Below are 17,726 nucleotides of genomic sequence, written 5' to 3'. Positions count from 1 at the left end.
TTTGAACCCAGGCAGAGGAGAGACATCTAAACATCATAATATGATAAGTACTCCAAATAATAAAGGTTATCAAGGAATCTGAATTATCAGCATCTGTACTCATATTTTGACCAAACTAACCACATTTTTGAGATTTGTTTCAGCTAAACTCCATGTCTTCAGAGAGTCTCTCTTTCCCTTTCTCTTTACTGAGTTATGTGTGAGAGAATTCCAAGAAGAGGTTACATTGCTGATGGAAGGTCAACACATCCTGGAACTGTATTCCTATCAATCCAACACCAAAGTCTGCAACTGTTTCTTTAGGAGAAAAAGCAATTTCATTCTCCTTAGCTCAGCATTCTCCTTGTCTCTAGGTAAAACAAAACTGAGTTAAGAATGCTTAGATGGTCAATTGCTCTTTCCCCCAGGAGAACGTGACCTCTCAAAGAGCTCTCTGAATCGCTTGTTACGATGCTCCACAAAGAAAAGGTGAATGGCAGTGGCAATTAAGTGCACTGCCCTGGGACCAGGTTTCCCAGGTTCTGTAAGTCATATTAAAGGGGTGAAGAGAGAGGAGTTTGAAATGGCATCGCCACAGGCCCATGGCCCCAAACACCTCATCCTTTTCCATCCTTCCACCTCAGCTCTGCTGCCCCCGGCAGGAGACATACTTGAGGCAAGTGTATGCTCTCCCTTATGTCAAGCCTTTGCTTCAGTCACAGGGGTATAAACGATGTTGGTGGCAGCGGAATGAGGAATACAGAACAGGTGAGAGAGACAGTTCAAGGGAAGACTTGCAGGACTTGGGAGGCTAGGGAAAGGGGCGCGCCAAGGAAGACTATCACATGACCTGGCTGACCAGGAGAATGATGGTACCATTCACAAAACAGCGAAGTCAGCAAGGAGACATCAGTCTGGTAGGCAGTATGCTATGCTATGCTATGTTAAGTCACTTCAGTCGTGTCCGACTCTGTGTGACCCCATAGACGGCAGCCCACCAGGCTCCCCCGTCCCTGGGATTCTCCAGGCAAGAACACTGGAGTGGGTTGCCATTTCCTTCTCCCATGTGTGAAAGTGAAAAGTGAAGTCGCTCAGTCATGTCTGACTCACAGCGACCCCATGGACCACAGCCTACCAGGATCCTCCGTCCATGGGATTTTCTAGGCAAGAGTACTGGAGTGGCTTGCCATTGCCTTCTCCGGGTAGGCAGTATAGCAAGTTCAAATTGAGTCTAAGCTCTATGCCTAACTAGGTACAGAAAAGTCATGTGTGCTCTTGGAAACTTTTTTTCCTATGTGTAGATTCAATAAGAAAAACAAAATCCCATCAGGATCAGAAACAGAATATACTAAAGGGTAACAATGAAACACTGATGTGCTTTTAGTGACTACGTGGAATTTTCAGTTCAGTTCAGTTCAGTCACTCAGTCGTGTCTGACTCTTTGCGACCCCATGAATCACAGCACGCCAGGCCTCCCTGTCCATCACCAACTCCCAGAGTTCACTCAAACTCATGTCCATCGAGTTGGTGATGCCATCCAACCATCTCATTCTCTGTCGTCCCTGTCTCCTCCCGCCCCCAATCCTTCCCAGCATCAGAGTCTTTTCCAGTGAGTCAACTCTTCGCATGAGGTGGCCAAAGTACTGGAGTTTCAGCTTTAGCATCAGTCCTTCCAATGAACACCCAGGACTGATCTCCTTTAGAATGGACTGGTTGGATCTCCTCGCAGTCCAAGGGACTCTCAAGAATCTTCTCCAGCACCACAGTTCAAAAGCATCAATTCTTCAGTGATCAGCTTTCTTCACAGTCCAACTCTCACATCCGTACATGACCACTGGAAAAACCAAAGCCTTGACTAATTGAACCTTTATTGGCAAAATAATGTCTCTGCCTTTTAATATACTATCTAGGTTGGTCATAACTTTCCTTCCAAGGAGTAAGCGTCTTTTAATTTCATGGCAGCAATCAGCATCTGCAGTGATTTTGGAGCCCAAAAAAATAAAGTCTGATACTGTTTCCACTGTTTCCCCATCTATTTCCCATGGAATTTTATGTTACAGTAAATATATCTTACATTTCACAACTCTATAGACTTTAATCTTACTGTTGTTGGTTACCAACACAAATAGTCAAAATTTGTAGTTTGAATACACAGTTATAAGTCCAGAAGCAGATACAAGGTTGTATATCATGAACTTTAACAAACTGGGATATTTCTCTTAATCTAGTATTGTGAATAGAAAAACTGCTAATGAATGTAAATTCTACAAAGTAAGAATTCTCCATAGTTGATTTTAGAGTCTCACAGGCATGTTCATATGAAGAAGATATGTCTTCTGGAATGTTTCACATGATGTGTACGTAAGTGTACCTGGCAGAAGCTAGGAGCATAGAATTAACTAAATAAAGGAGAGTTCTGCAGCAATATTCCCCAATGACCTATCGGCTCCAAGGTTAAAATGCTGATTCACTGAGTCTCAGTGAGTTTCAGGATGTATAAATTCCCAAACTTCTGCATAGTCACCTTTAACAACCTTCCACTCTTGGCCATGATATCAGTGAGTGTTTATACTGCTTCTGAGTTTTAATGAGCAGTTTTATCCACTCGCTGTTAATCTATCATTAGCCTCATCACTTCTTCTAGGTTTTAAAGGGGCCAGTCTTACGATCTCATCAAAGTGACCCCTGAAGTAAACAGAAGTAACACAGGGTGAGGATTATGTCTTATCTTTCTTCCTTCCCCATCCATATCAATTTGTGGCACTCAGCAGAGAAGCTATGCCGAAAATCTTTTGGATTAGAATCAGAAAGTCTCAGCTCCATTATTCACTAGCTGGGTCCCCTGAAAATTTCAAGTCCCCTGATAATTTTGAGCTGAGTATTCTTTAGTTATAGTGATCTCACTTTCTAGATCTATAAAATGGCAAGGTGGGGATGAATAATCTCTAATATCCCTTCCAGCTCTAATATACTGACCTCATGATTTCAAAATAAGTGGTTTGGGGGTATCTCAAAATGAGAGGCTAATTTCTCTATGCAGATTACTTAGCAAATAGTAGATTATTCTGGGGTATGAACCAGATGACTAGAGTTTTGAGTGGATTGTATTGCCAATATTTGGTAGAAGGTGTTAAGGAACTATGAAAAGATGCTGATTGCTGTGATAATGCCTCCGTTAAGGAAGATAAGCTTCAGCAACACAGCAGTTGTTTGGATGCTGGTTAATGGAGCATGTCCACGTTCCTACCTTGAAATGCAAACTTACGACTTTTCTGATACACTTAGACTCCACTGATGTTTATTTTAGAAAGGGGAAAGACACTAACGCTCTGATTTCTGGCAATATCAATGCACTAAGAGTCTCAGTGCTGAATACCAATACCTACTCTACCCGGAGACGGCCTAGAGCCTCTGAAATGTTGGTCATTACCACCCGGGCTACCCCAAAACTTCCTTCTGGAGGGAGCTGAGGACAAGAAATACGTTTTCACTATAGTTTATTTCTACTGGTCTTTGTAGTCAGTTTTGTTGGGGCAGTTCTCGCTAGACTTAAGCTAACGAGCTCCAAAGTTCAAGACTCCAAACCCACCCCAGTCACTCCCTCCTCTCCTCTCTTTAAGGAGTTTATAGGGTGAAACTGTAGCTACAATATGATAACACAACCGCTTTGACACATATCATTTCCTTATCCATCCTTGCGCAAGGTCCACTGAGTTCTGTTGAGGAGGCTGGCCCTTTCTTTAGCCATGAGCTGAAGAAAACTAACTGTGAAAACTCTGGGACTGTGAAAAGACTCGGCCCTCTGACCCAGGCCCAGGCATCTTCATTTTGGTTTTGCCGCCTTCTCACTGGATAGCTTTAGCAAATTATTTAATCTCCCGGTATCTCTTCTTCCTGTGTAAACCAAGCAACCCCTTCCCCCTGGGTGTTGTCTGAAGCACTGCTTAGGGAAATGCTGATTACCCAGCTTCTCCTATGGTACCAGAATGTTAGTAGTGGATATCACTGGGTCATAGATGCATGGGTAATATATATTTTATTGATTTACTTCTATAAGACTGTCCACATTTTCTTAAATGTCTACAGGGAACACAAATTATTTCTATAACAAAAAAGAACAAATTTTGTCTGTTTTTCTGTCTTGAAAGTGTAAATAAGTATTGGAAAATTTGCCTTGATCTTCAAAGGGTGTGGTTACTTCCTCAGGGGTATACATTGGCTGTGGGGATTCTTCATCAGCAAGGTGACAGGTTAAAGGTGATGTCTTGGTTGTAAAACTAGGGTCGCACAAGTTTAAAAAGAATTCTCTTCTCAACCATACCCCTTTCCATTGTAAGCACAAGACTAGGCATAGTTCTTTCACTTTCTCAGGCCACCACAGTCCCTTGGAATGCCCCATGATTACAGTTTCATTTCAACCTAGACCAAGAGTAGGGCTTACTGGTAAAGTTCCCAAAACAGGGGTGAGATCTACCCTCTATCTTTGCAGAAAGACTTGAGCTGTAATAACCTGAGAGAACAGTCTCTTCTCGTCTCAAAGTCTTCATTATCTGGGAAGAGTATCTGTATTAGACTGGATATAAGGGGAATAAAAAGTAGTCAACATATGAACTCCTGTATTCAGAAAACCTAGATTTCTCCAAACTATTTAACTTAAACCATTTATCACATGACAAATCAAAAAGCTGCTAGGCTGAAACCTCTTTCAATAATGTGATTTTTAACCAATATGTTCAAGCAGATAATATTACAGTAGCACCATCCACCATAAGGAAAAATATGTTTTGCTCTTTTAAAAAATGATTTACAAAACTGAAAAGACAATAGCTGTTATTCAGACTATTTTATTTTTCCACTAATTTTTAAAATGCCATCAAAATGCAATTAGATTTGCTTTATAAGTTCTGATTTCTCATCTTACTAGAATTGATTGTGTGATCCAAAATTATAACCAAAGGTCAAGATTAAAATTTCAGTCAAGTACACAGGCAAAATGCTGTTATCTCAAGAGCTAAATTCAGCTTAAAAAGAGGCAAAGCAAATAGACCTAAAGCTATTAATCCTTGGCTGACCTTGAGCCCAAAAATACAGTCAGCAGACTGGCAAATAAGATGGGCTGAGAAGTAGGAAGGCAAATAGGAGTCTTAATTTTGCTTACATAATTCACACAGCATAATTAATAAATGCTATTGATCGTAAAGATTTCTAAAATAGAATTTCCCTAGGATTGCAAATTGCAGCTATAAATATTCCAGTGGCAAATATTATTCATCAGTTTTACATACAAACATCTTAAAGTGTTACAAGCTGAGATACTGAATAAGCACATGAAATCTCTACCCTTGGATGAAATATAATTTCAAGGGAGAATACATTTGAGATTTGAGGGTTTTTTTTCAAAAGGGATGTGGACTAGAAGAACTGAAATTGATGGGGTGGTGCTTTTTTTGGTTCATTCATAAAACTCAAGGCTAGAACTGAATCTGTATTCCGTATACTGAGAAACTGCCAGTAATAATTTAAATTATGCTATTCACATAAAATTGAGAAAGGTCTCCAATTAAAATATGATGTTCTACAAGCCTTTTCTCAGGATTGTAACACTCAGCTTATGCCTTTAGAAAAATAAAACAAGGTTCAACTTAAAAAGATACAGAGCACACGTATACCATACCACTTCCCACCATGGCTGGCGGAGGGCAGAGAGGGGCTGTTCCGGGTTTGAGGCCAGCACACAACATCAATTTTTGTACTGAAATTCCCCAAAGCCCTGGAAACATACCACTTTTGTTGTTTTTTTCTTATGGACTGTAGCCCACCAGGCTTCCCTGTTCGTGGGATTTCCCAGGCAAGGATACTGGAGTGGGTCATCATTTCCTTCTCCAGGACATCTTTCTGACCCAGGAATCAAACCCGTATCTCCTGCACTGCCAGATGAATTCATTACCAATGAGCCACTAGGGAAGTCCAACATATCACTTACACTTAACTGTTTGGCCCTGCTCTCAGACTCAGGACCAGAATTCCACAGAATTCCCCTGTGAAAGCAAAATCAGTGACCCCAAATTTTTGTATGTGTCCTTAGCACTCAAAGACTCTGAAAATACATGTGCTTGGAAACCCAGGAGAATCCCACCGCCCTCTCCTAGCAGCTTTCCCCAAATTAGAGATGGATGCCGGAAGGGATCCTAGGATTCATTAAGTCAATCCACCTGTTTCACAGATGAGGAAACTGAGGTCTTGGGGAATAGCTGAGTCACAGAGCTGGTTTGTAGCCAAACCAGGAGCAAAGTCCATGTCTTCACCGTGAGTGAGGCATCTCCCAGGGATTCTTCTAATACACAGACTGCTGAGACACTGCCAAAGGGATTTCGTGTCCCATCACAAGCCATAGCCATGGTAACTGTCATGCTCTGAGCATGCAGCACTCCCTCCACTTAAGCAGGTGGAGTTTCCACCGCCGCTCACCTCCCCATGCCTTCACTTTTCCTTCCACTGCCGCTTTCCTTCGTCAGCTAGTGCTGTAATTCTACAAGAGTAGGAGCTCTACAATTTCATTCTTTTTACAGCTGTTAGGTCAGGTATTCTTACCCTAGGGGAGGAAATAGACTCAGAAGGGTTAAGAAACTCTCCCCAAGTTATATAGCTAGTAGGTAACACAACTGAAGCATAAGCCACAATAAGAAACTAATGGGGGGAGGGGGTGCGGGTACTTTTTCTCCTCTACAACACATCTGAAAAACAGGAAGGGAAGCAAACTGAACAGAATACCTGAATGTTCCCGCATGGGCACACCCCTTTATCTGCACATGGTCTCTGGGGGATGTCCTTTCCCAGACTGACATCACCATGCAAACCAGGGCACCCTTGGTTATATCACACAGTCCTAGCAAAGAGTCATTTCCTTTACCTTTTTAAAATAAAAAAAGGTATGGAAAAAACCTGGGACATAATAGAGCACCGTGAATACAACTCCCACCTGCTCCAGCTTCACGCCCACCCCAGGCTCCCCTGGTCCCATTCTTAATGCTGACTGCCCGCCTCCCTCTGCTTTACTCCAACAGCTCAGGGTCCATTGTGCAGAGGAGCCAGGGCAGCACTGGCCTAGCTGTGAACTCCCTTCCCCTTCCGTGGGGCTGAGTCCCTATTCCCTGGACAGGGCAGTGGAGGCACTAACCAGAGGGTAGCCGCCGGGTGATTTGACTTGGAGCCTAGGAGGAGCAGAGGCGGGCTCTGACATTTCCTCAGCAAACACTTCTGCCCCCAAGGGAACAGTTCTTCGTCTTTGGTGGATGAAGAAGGGGAAACAACAGGTGCCTTGACCTTCCTCACCTCCCCAGAAAGGGGTGGGAGGACAGTCTGGGAATTCTAAATGCTCACAGAGGCTATGACTTTGATACTTCTTAATCAGCCCTGAGCAGGAGGCAGGTTGGGGGCCCCACGTGCTTCTGCACATCTGGAAGCTGAGACCTCAAATGGAGTTCTATATTTAGATATGCCAGGAGGAGGGTATCGACAAGTCACCACCACCCCTGGGCCAGCCCCCCACCTCCACAGTGACAGATGATATATGGCTCAACCCTGCAGAGCTCCAGCTGAGAAGGGAGCTGGGGCTGAAGCTGAGGGTGAAACCTGGGGCTGCATTAGTCACTGTGACCCTTCACCCACCGCAGCCCCAAGTGTTTGGGTTGTGCTCCAGGACCCTCCAAGACAGGACCACCCTGGGAGTGCAGGTAGGGTCTGCCCTAGAATGAGAAGGGAGGGAATCCTTGCTTCTCACAGGCTGACCCAGGAACATGGGGGGAATCAGAGAACACAAATGGCTGCAGAATCTCAGAGATGAATGTTGTGGGGGAGGACACACAGGTCTTTCAGTCAATGATCCAAGGTTCTAAACCCCTCACTTGAATCTCCTGAGCAACCAAGGCCTATATTCCTCACAGTGAAGTGATTGGCAGGTGGGGTCCCAAGAATCCCCAGCCTTTTAAAACAGAGTCGGGTAAAATCGGACTCTGAGAGTCTCACCGTTGTCATCACTTCACCCTTACTGAGAGCCTGGCGAGATCCACATTTCATTATCCCAGGAACTCCAGGGGCCCGGAATGTGAGAGTGGGAAGAGTCTCTTTCCCCCGGAAGCCATCAGTGTTCTCTGAAACACAGAATGGACCTCAGAGGCAGAGACTACCCAGGCCACTACTCTTTGAGCTAAGAACAGGGCAGGAAAGGTAGGGTTCAGCCGATAAGCCCCACCATTTTTACAGCACACACTATGACGAGTATGGCAGCGAGCACTTTCAGGACATCATTTCATTTTGTCCTCTGAGGCTGCTTTTTTTCCCTTCTCACGTTACCTCTTTTAACTTCTCCCATCTCTCTAATCAGAATATTCAGTAACTCGCCTGAGGTCCATGATTAGGTGTGTAAGCATAGTACCTACTATTTGCTTGCAAGTCAATGACTCCAAAATTTGTACTCTTATCTTTTCTACCAGAAATGAAGCCATATTGAAATAACTAAACCACATTCACTTTTTAAAAATGAGTGGCAGGGCTATAACTAAAATCTAAATCTCCTAAATTCTATTCTGAAGAACTTTGCTTTTTTACTTTTCCAGATCCTTCTCTGAGGCATTAATTATACTGGTTTCTAGTGTCATGTTGAAATATTGTATTTTCCTCAACATATTAGGAAGTATAATTCTTATCTAAAATAATTTTTAACTTGGAAAGAAAGATATTCATCTTATCTGGTATACTGGTAGTCATAAACAGTTTGCTCTAGTATAGTGGTTAAGAGCAGGGATTTTGGAGTTAAATATCTGAGTTTAAATCCTGGTGTCATCACCTAACAGCTGTCCAAGGACAAGAACTTTTTGTGACTTATTTACTTTCTCTAAAACACTGAACCAGTAATAGCAGTAATTTCATGGGGTTGTTGTAAGGATTACAAATGAATTAATTCATACAAAGCATTTAGTGCCTGGCACATAGTAAGCACTCAACAAATGCTATTAATTCTTATTGGGTACCAAAGCCATTAGCTAGAGCTTAGGGAACAAAATGGTAATGATGACAACAATAATATTTCAACTCTGTAGTGGTTTATGACTTTCTCAGCCCATCAGCACAAAACATCTCATTCGTCATCTCTATTCCTGGCAGTGCCAAAGGAAATAGCATTATTGTATCGTTTAGCTAGGAATGGCATAATTAATGAAGGCAAGAGTGGTTGCAAAAAGCCTGTGATATTTCTGCATTGGTGTAAGCCGGTTGTTATGGCAACCATCCCCTGTCAATGACCCTTTGCCAAGCAGAGAGAGACCCATTTTTGGAGCTGTCACAGCACATCTGTTTCTCTGCTCAGCTGATTAGCTCTTGTTTGCAACAACCAGCAGATGGAAGTAAAAATGAAAAAAATTTTTCTAAAAAGAATCAAATGTTTATTTCATCCCCAACTCTGCTTTCTAATACAGAAACAGACTTTTGGCTGTTTTAGGAAGATGCCAAGTAAACTGGATGCTTAATCTATAGGCTGCTTCTCTCATTGGTAAGAGGGAAAAGTGTAATCAACCTATAAATTACAGGTGATAGGTCCTTCATGTAAGTCTTTTAGAATTATGTGGCTCACATTCCAGTTTTAGAGTGTTCTTCTACCACCCCTCCATCTCTGCACAGCTTTGACATAGAAGCCAGCTTAGCACACACGTTCCTAACCATACGTCCCATATGAAAACACTGAAGCTGAAGAACTTCAGCTGCTTTCAGTCCCACAGGGCCAGTGGACTAGGAGACCTGAATTCTGGGGCCAAATATGGTCTGAACTAGCTCAAAGAGTGGAGAAGGCAATGGCACCCGACTCCAGTACTCTTGCCTGGAAAATCCCATGGATGGAGGAGCCTGGTAGGCTGCAGTCCATGGGGTGGCAAAGAGTCAGACACGACTGAGTGACTGCACTTTCCCTTTTCACTTTCATGCATTGGAGAAGGCAATGGCGACCCACTCCAGTGTTCTTGCCTGGAGAATCCCAGGGACAGGGGAGCCTGGTGGGCTGCCATCTCTGGGGTCGCACAGAGTTGGACACGACTGAAGTGACTTAGCAGCAGCAGCTCAAAGAGTATCTTCTCCCTGCCTTAGTTTCCTCACCTGTAAAATGGAACTTGGATTCCCATGCTCACTGAAAAGTCAAAGAGTTCCAGTACTTACCAGATATGTGAATCTGGACACAATATCTCCTACACCTCTTTGAGCCTCACTTTCCTTAGTGGTAAAATGAAGAAAATAGTATCTACTCCAGAGGGCCATTGTGAGAATGAAATAAAACAACATATTAAAAAAGTACCCATCCCAGTCCCAGTGCATTCACGGGTTCATCCTCAGTAATTGCAAGTTTTCTTCCCACTGTATACTTGCTGAGCAGCTGAAATATTCAAACTATCTGCCAATCAGCTACACATGGCCCTGAAGCTGATTCTTAAGACACCCTTCTTCCTAGACATTATCCCCAGGATATGTTTGGCTGTTAGGAAATATGGGTGTCCAGGGAAAGAGACAGGCACTTCTGGTGGCCAAAGAGCACTCCAGAGGTTCTGGATGGCAGCCACTTACCATCTAGGACAAAAGTATTTCAGTTATTTCAGTATGTTAACAATCAGCATGGTCCCACCAGTGCTTCCCAGCTAACTGTAAGGCATTATTTTAACAGAGTCTATAAATATCCTCAATAAAAACAATAATGATGATCCTGGTCACTTTCTTTGGGTTTCAATCATTTATAAATACTCAGTTTAATTTTTCACTACCTGTGATGAAAGGAAAGATAGATTAAGGATCAACTAGTCCTACACCCCTGCCATCACCATAAATAAACATAAATCAGGCTTGTTTCCCTTTCTGCTATGAACCAAGATATTATCTGGCAGATGTTCAATGCAAATACTAACCAAGCAATCCAATACTGACAGAGGGCATGGGTTGTATTGGAAGTGTCTTAGTTCACTGAGTCACAACACAAAGATTCCAGTTACTGTTACCCACCTACCCACCGAGTGTTCCTGAGCACTTAGCCTGGCAGAGCCTTAGATTCCTTCTCTATAAAATCAATGTCATCATGCCTAACTAACTGGCATCTTCACAGGTAGAGAGCACTTAAAAACAATATTTGTAAAATTTCTATGCAGATGTGGGATGTTACTATTCATATTATTATAAGAAACTGGCTATCAGGAGACAGTGACGGAGAAAAGAGACAATAAACATGGGTAAAGGGACGATCGTGTGAGTTAACACAGTTATATTAAACATCAGTAAACTGTGTTAACTTATATATATATATATACATATAAATACAAGTATATATATATATATATATATATAAGATACAAGCCACAGTCACAGGCAAGGAGGGAGATCAGAGACACAGTGTTAATTAGGTTGAGGGAAGTGACCTACATCAAGCATCTTGGAGATAATCCAAAAATACCTGACCAGAGAGCAGGTAGAATAGCACAGAATCCTCAAGGTGTTGAGACTCCATGAAAGAAGCCAGTTTGTTATGTACATCCAGAAGAACTGGATACATTCTAGCATATGTATAGAATGTCTAGAATATGGTACATTCTAGCATATACAAAAAGAACTGTGTTTGCCTCAGACACCTAAGGCTGAGGTGTGTGTGTGTGTGCGTGCGTGTGTGCAGACAGGCAAAGCTGAGCTAACTAACCTAGCACCTGTAACATGAGAATCTGTAGATTCAAAATGACTGGCTGATTACCTTAGAAATCTGAATTATTAACTACAGAGGAGGAGTGCTAAGTATTTTGGAGAGTTGTTACAGGTTGAATTGTGTCGTCCAAGAAAGATACGTTAAGGTGCTAGCTCCCAGGACCTCAAATTACTTGAAAATAGGGTTGCTGCAGATGTAATTGGTTAAAGTGAGGTCATACTGGAGCAGAACGGGTCCCTAATCCAGTATTACTGGTGTCCTTATAACAAGATTGCCACGTGAAAGCGAATACACAGGGAGAATGCAATGTGATTCAGTTCAGTTCAGTCGTTCAGTCGTGTCCGACTCTTGGTTTCTATGTTGAGCATCTTTCTCTCCCATTTAAAATCATCTCCCTGAGTCACAGTATGCTACTGACATGCTCAATTTGTTAAAAAAAAAAATACTCCACTGATATTGACTTCTAGAATATCTCTTACTATTCCAGCCAATAATTCCCCAGTAACACCGTTTCAAAGTACTATAACACTAAGGGCCCCCCTGGAATTTTTCTTCTCCTACATGGCTGAGTTGATACCACTTTCACTCAGCACCTTTCAGCCTTCCTAGTGTCTACATGAGGTGGCGAGAGAAAATAAGTGGAGAGTGTTGTGAATATGATAATTCATGTTGCAGCTTTGAGCTGCCCTGGTGAACTGCTGTTTGGACTGCAAGTCAACACTTGATGGTGGTCTGGTCACATTTCATCAACTACCTGGTTTGAAGCCTATAGCCTATTTGAATTATTATAGATGTTGGAGTTACTCAGGCTGGTAAAATCAAAATGCAAATGGGAAAAAAATAATTTGGTTCAATTTCTCAAAAATAAAATAGGGGCTTCCCTGGTAACTCGTTGGTAAAGAATCTGCCTGCCAATGCTGGAGATACAAGTTCAATCCTTGATCCGGGAAGATCCCACATGTTGAGCAGCAACTAAGCCAATGAGTCACAACTACTCTAGAGCCCAAGAGCCACAACTACTGAACTCACGTGCTGCAACTACTGAAGCCCACATGACCTGGAACCAGTGCTTCATAACAAGAGAAGCCGCCACAAAGAGAGGCCTGCACAATACAACTAGAGAGTGGCTCCTGCTCACTGCAACTAGAGAAAAGCCCAAGCAGCAATGAAGGCCCAGCACGGCCAAAAATTAAATAAATTATAAAAAATAAAATAGGATCATGGATCTTTCAGCTGTGTTTTCAAAGTAAAAGCACTGGAGGCATGCACTCATTTTATTCCACTGGCATTGGCGTTACATGCATTGCTGTCATATTTAATCTGCTGCTGCTGCAAAGTCGCTTCAGTCGTGTCCGACTCTGTACAACCCCATAGATGGCAGCCCACCAGGCTCCCCCATCCATGGGACTCTCCAGGCAAGAACACTGGCTGCTGCTGCTGCTAAGTCGCTTCAGTCATGTCTGACTCTGTGCGACCCTATAGACGGCAGCCCACCAGGCTCCCCCATCCCTGGGATTCTCCAGGCAAGAACACTGGAGTGGGTTGCCATTTCCTTCTCCAATGCATGAAAGTAAAAAGCAAAAGTGAAGTCGCTCAGTCGTGTCCAACTCTTAGCGACCCCATGGACCGCAGCCTACGAGGCTCCTCCACCCATGGGATTTTCCAGGCAAGAGTACTGGAGTGGGGTGCCATTGCCTTCTCCCATATTTAATCTAAATACCACTTATTCACATAAGCAGAAATGAAAGCATGTTAAGGTCAATATACTATGCAGGCCACCATATAAAGACAACATCCATTTGAACCATTACTGATTATCCTTTCAAGGACTCCTCCTGACCCAAACCCTGACCTCACAGAAGGACAGTATAAGTTTGTTGAAAGGAACACTAGTGAAAGTCGCTCAGTCATATCTGACTCTTTGCGACCCCATGGAGTATACAGCCCATGGAATTCTCCAGGCTAGAATACTAGAGAGGGTAGCCTTTCCCTTCTCCAGGGAATCTTCCCAACCAAGGGATCAAATCCAGGTCTCCCGCATTGCAGGCGGATTCTTTACCAGCTGAGCCACAAGGGAAGCCCAAGAATACTGGAGTGGGTCACCTATCCCTTCTCCAGTGGATCTTCCCTACCCAGGAATTGAACTGGGGTCTCCTGCATTGCAGGTGGATTGTTTACAACTGAATTATCAGAGAAACCCAAAAGGAAAACTACTCAGCCATAAAAAAAAGAATGAAATAATGTCATTTGCAGCAACATGGATGGACCTAGAGATTATCATACTAAGTGAAGTAAGTCAGAAGGAGAAAGACTAATACCATATGATATCACTTATATGTGGAATCTAAAACATGATATTAATGAACTTATCACCCAAACAGAAACAGACTCACAGATATAGAGAAGAGACTTTGGGTTGCCAAGGAGGTGAGTGAGTAGGGGAGGATAGACTGGGAGTTTGGGGTTAACGTGCAAACTATTATATACAGAATAGACAAACAGCAAGGACCTACTGTATAGCACAGAAAGCTATAATCAATATCCTGTAATAAACCATAATAGAAAAGAATATGAAAAAGAATATATATATATGTATAATTGAATCACTACTGAAATTAATACAACATTGTTAGTCAACTATACTTCAATAAAATAATTTTTTTTTTAATTTGTTGAATGGAACTGACAAATGTAAGCTTATTCCTATGGACATTCTTATAGAGGTCATGGAGCAAAAAGACTCTGGGGAATAAAAATGTGAGGACAGTGTAGGACTGAGTCCCAGGAGCTGCAGCCTGGTCCCGAAGTGTTGGATGCAAGCACACATTCTGACAGAACCTCTAGTCATACTCAGAGAAACTGGGCACTTGGCTCTTGAGAGTCACTCTCAAGGACTCCATACCATAATCTGCCTACTCCTCAATTTATCCACTAGAGCGGGCAAGATGCAACACTAGCTTTTCCCTGATAAAAAAGGAACCAGTTTCAGGCAATCTGGGCAACAGAAGCTCACCATGGGCCACTAAACTGCCCCTGGTAGAAACATTCCACATATTTTCTTCAAACCAGCTGAAACCTAAAAGTCACAAACACTTCATGAGAAATGTATAAAGCCAAGAGCAGCTTTCCCTTTTCTGTGTTCTGGGGTTCTGAGAAACCAACTTGCTGAAGACTGGAATGGGAATACCATCTTCTGACTTATGCCACCCTAAATAAGAATTGAGTGGCTTCAGTTAAGCTTTTCTTTAATAATAACCAAAATCAACAGAGCAATGTGTGAATACCAGTAGTCGTAAAGCCCTCCTCAACCTACCCTCCAAACTCATCTTCTCCTTGACTTTTCCTTTTTAACCAATATATTCGTTCATCCAGCAGATGCACGTTGAGCACCTACTCTATTCCAAGCACTATGCTGAGAGCCAAGCATCCCAAGTCCCTGCTAGAATTTAGAGTTCAGTTAGAAGACCTGCTTGTCAGTAACTATAGTAAAATGGTCATAGCTTGCTAATGGAGAGCATAAAGGCTACAGTGGGCACTCAGGGAAAAGAGCCTCAGTGTTGGCCAAGGATAAGGAAGGTTTCCTAGGGGAATAGCATTTGAGAGAGACTTGAAGACTGAGGAGGAAATTTGCAGAGTTCTGAAGGCCACTCCAGATGATGTAACAATTATAGAAAGGGTTAAAGAAATTATATATAAGGACAGATTTAGGGAATTACTTGTTTTTCCACTACTGCTGAGGCATTAAAAACAAGTAAATTGGGGAAAAGTAACTTGAGATGAGGAGAAGGCAATGGCACCCCACTCCAGTACTCTTGCCTGGAAAATCCCATAGATGGAGGAGCCTGGTAGGCTGCAGTCCATGGGGTCGCGAAGAGTCAGACACGACTCAGTGCCTTCACTTTCACTTTTCACCTTCATGCACTGGAGAAGGAAATGGCAACCCACTCCAGTGTTCTTGCCTGGAGAATGCCAGGGACAGGGGAGCCTGGTGGGCTTCCGTCTATGGGGTCACACAGAGTCAGACACAACTGAAGCGACTTAGCAGCAGCAGCAACTTGAGATGAGGTTGGACAGCAGAGAGGCTTGAATATGAATGGCTTCGTTCCTCATCCAAAGGAATCTTGACTTTGTCCTACAGCGTTTCTCAAAGTAGAGTTCATGAGATCCCCATGACAATTTTTATGGTTTCCCTTTGTTTCAACAATAATTTTATATGCAATAATTAAATGGGAGAAGTTGCAGTAAAAAACATGTTCCAGATTATCTGGATGGTCTTTTGCCACATAACTTCAATGTCCATATTTATTTTTATTATGAAGCTGGCATCAAGTCAACAGAGATGTACCAGTTAGAGGCCAAAGGAGATGCTATTTAAACAAGGAGATCACACAAGCTGAGACAGAGTAAAGTGGTGGGGGAACTGGATCACCACATGGTATGCGGTAATAAGAATGACAAAATAACTCAAAATAATCCATGCTGCCATGTTCTGAAATGAATTCACATTGCAAAGGACAACTGAGTTTCACAAAACAATGTCATTTGTCTCATTAAATTAAAACTGTTAATTTGAATGTTGCTGGCTTTGTAGTTTTTCATAATACATTTTCCCCCACCTCTAAGGAGATGACTACACAAGTCCTCTTATTAAAAGAGCCCATTTGCTTGATCCCAGGCCAGAGTGCTGTGGAATTCAATGCTGACCAGACAAGCAAAGCTGTAGCTGTGCTTCAGGGTCTGTTGGTATCTAGCCTGGAAATTCTGCAAACTTTTATATGTGTCATTTCACAGAGGATTTTGTGGTGATGCCAGAACTAAAAATTAGACCCAAATCCCAGGTTTTATTAGAGATACAAAAGAGTACACAAGAGAAGTTTGACATATTGTTCTGTAGGCCACCTGGAACTGAAATCTGTCTCTTCATTGAGCCATGTGTCACTAGGTCTGCCTCTATCCAGGGAAGGTGACCTCTTGTAATTTACACAATGGTGGGATGAACTTGCCAAGCCGTGACCCTCGGAGAACATGGCATCTTCTGGAGGAGGCACCATTTTTCTAACTGACTGAAGGTATTCTAGGGGCCTTTTGTCACTTAGTCCTGAGATTAAGTGTCATCACTCTCACCCACCAAATCAGAACTCTCGCAGTTCAATGAGGAGAAAGGATTTTCTTCTTGCTGAACGTTTTGTGAAGTGTGTGACTTTCCCATAAAAAAGGCATAGTACCAAGGCTTTCAACAAATACACAGAAATATATTCCCTCTGCTCACCTCAGGGGCCATCCAGAATGGGGTGCCAACAGATGTGTTTCTCCGTAGACGGGTACTGGTGAGTTGAGCTGAGACACCTATAAGAAAAGCGTGTCAAAATTCAGCAGTGAGCAGACGATGATGCTAGACCAGGGCTGGCAAACTTCTTCCATAGAGGGTCAGACAGCAAATATCCTAGGTTTTGTGAACCTAAGGCTCTGTCACAACTATTTATCTCTGCAAAAGCAGCTCAGATAACACAAAAGCAAGTGAGTGTGGTTGTGTTTTCGCAAAAATTTATTTAGGGATATCATTTTCACATATCATACTCTTCTTTTGACTTCTTCTCCAACTGTTAAAAAATATAAAAATCCTTCCTCAGTTCAGTTCAGTTCAGTTCAGTCGCTCAGTCGTGTCCGACTCTCCGCGACCCCATGAATCACAGCACGCCAGGCCTCCCTGTCCATCACCAACTCCCGGAGTTCACTCAAACTCATGTCCACAGAGTCGGTAGGTATGAGCATTTATCACTCCATCTAAATCACTAGGATATTTTTTTTTCTAGTGAATATTTCTATCCATAATGCTCAAAATTGGAATCAAAAGAAAGCATCAAGAACTAGGATTAACCCCAAATACCTTCCTACTATATTTCCAAAATATTTCAGGTGATACCTTTCTAAAAATGGTGCTTCATTTGATGGAGGAAGAAAATTGGCATGTATTATCTATAATTGAGCATCAGCGTAGACATAAAAATTTTTCAGTGCCTTATCT

General features: G+C 42.5%; 1 protein-coding gene across 1 annotated transcript in view; it reads right to left on the bottom strand.

Moving 5' to 3' along the window:
• Positions 1-17,726, bottom strand: part of LOC148778586 (myosin-IIIb-like) — a 34,199-nt gene that overhangs the window by 2,798 nt on the left and 13,675 nt on the right. The window contains exon 5 of the mRNA XM_088842550.1: positions 16,971-17,047. Within this exon, the coding sequence (XP_088698676.1) occupies positions 16,971-17,047 (77 nt within the window). The remainder of the gene's footprint in view (positions 1-16,970; positions 17,048-17,726) is intronic.

This window comes from Moschus berezovskii, chromosome 2 (genome assembly GCF_049115385.1).
Source record: "Moschus berezovskii isolate FMDL1 chromosome 2, NW_MosBer_1.0, whole genome shotgun sequence".
Taxonomy (NCBI): Eukaryota; Metazoa; Chordata; class Mammalia; order Artiodactyla; family Moschidae; genus Moschus; species Moschus berezovskii.
Note: the sequence above shows the minus strand (reverse complement) of the source record. Positions and strands in the feature narration are given on the sequence as shown.